Source organism: Monopterus albus, unplaced genomic scaffold, assembly GCF_001952655.1.
Source record: "Monopterus albus unplaced genomic scaffold, M_albus_1.0 scaffold1218.1, whole genome shotgun sequence".
NCBI lineage: Eukaryota > Metazoa > Chordata > Actinopteri > Synbranchiformes > Synbranchidae > Monopterus > Monopterus albus.
The window spans coordinates 3094-4156 of NW_018129096.1; the positions used below are offsets into that span (position 1 = coordinate 3094).

The window sequence follows — 1063 nt, forward strand, 5'->3', positions numbered from 1 at the left end:
GCTACTGAAATCATCAGTGGTCTGAGGGCTCCTCCTCTGGTGGCTTCATGTTAGTGTTCAGGCTCTGAAGGTTTTTGTTCAGGTCTACTGATGGTTTGTGTTACTGTGGGTCTCTGGCACAGTAATACACAGCAGTGTCTTCAGGCTGCACATTCTGTCCATTTAGAGTCACTGTGTTGCTGGAAGAGTCTGTGGAGATGCTGAACTTGTTTTTGAGTGAATCTTTAACAGTTGTGTCGCTACTCATCCACTCCAGTCCTTTCCCTGCAGGCTGTCTGATCCAAGCTGTGTAGTAGCTGCTCACAGAATAAGAGACCTGACAGGTGATGGTCAGACGTTGACCTGGCTGCACAGTCACAGAGGCTGGCTGTGTCAGCTGTTCACACTTCACACCTGTTAAAAGAAGAAAATGTTTTGTGACAAATTATAACATTGTCCCATAAAAGAAGATAAAGACAAATACAGAGAGACTCACATGATCCAGCTGCCAACAGCAGCAGCAGAGCTACAGAGAACATGGTTAATGCTGACAAAGATGTGCTGTGAACTCCTCTGACAGTCTGATGGGAAGGTTTTATAGCTGAATGACCAGGAAGTCACAGAGTTTGCATAGAATCCAATATTTGAAGCATTAATGTTGGTCTATCTGGAGCCAGTTGAAGTGTCTGGTCAGTGTCATTATAGTTTCCTGCAGCATAAAAACATGTTTGGAAATCACGTCTGCCTTATGTATCATGTTTTCATTTTATTAAATTGTGTCACTTTGAAAATGTCCCTACATTTACAGTAGAGTAATGAAACAACTGCTCCCTGGTTCTGTAAACATTAATTCTTAAATAAACTAAAAAATTATAACAAAGACAGGTAAATATTTAATTCTCTCATGGAGAAATGTAATTAAATTGTCTTTATGGTCTTATACACTGTAGGTAGCTTTATTGTCTTCTTGTATGACTTTAGACTTCACAGGTGTTTGTAAAGAATTTAAATTAAACTATTATGTGTGGTTTCCTTATTTGAGTATTTATTTATTTTAAAAGAGGTGTTTCTGAATTACCTTCTC

The 1063-nt window shown here is 39.0% G+C and overlaps 1 gene segment (V, D, J or C); it reads right to left on the bottom strand.

Moving 5' to 3' along the window:
• Positions 1 to 10: 10 nt before the first annotated feature.
• Positions 11 to 668, bottom strand: LOC109953754 (Ig heavy chain V region 5A-like). The segment is given in 2 exon segments: positions 11 to 393; positions 476 to 668. Coding segments are annotated over 2 exon segments (336 nt in total).
• Positions 669 to 1063: the final 395 nt, after the last annotated feature.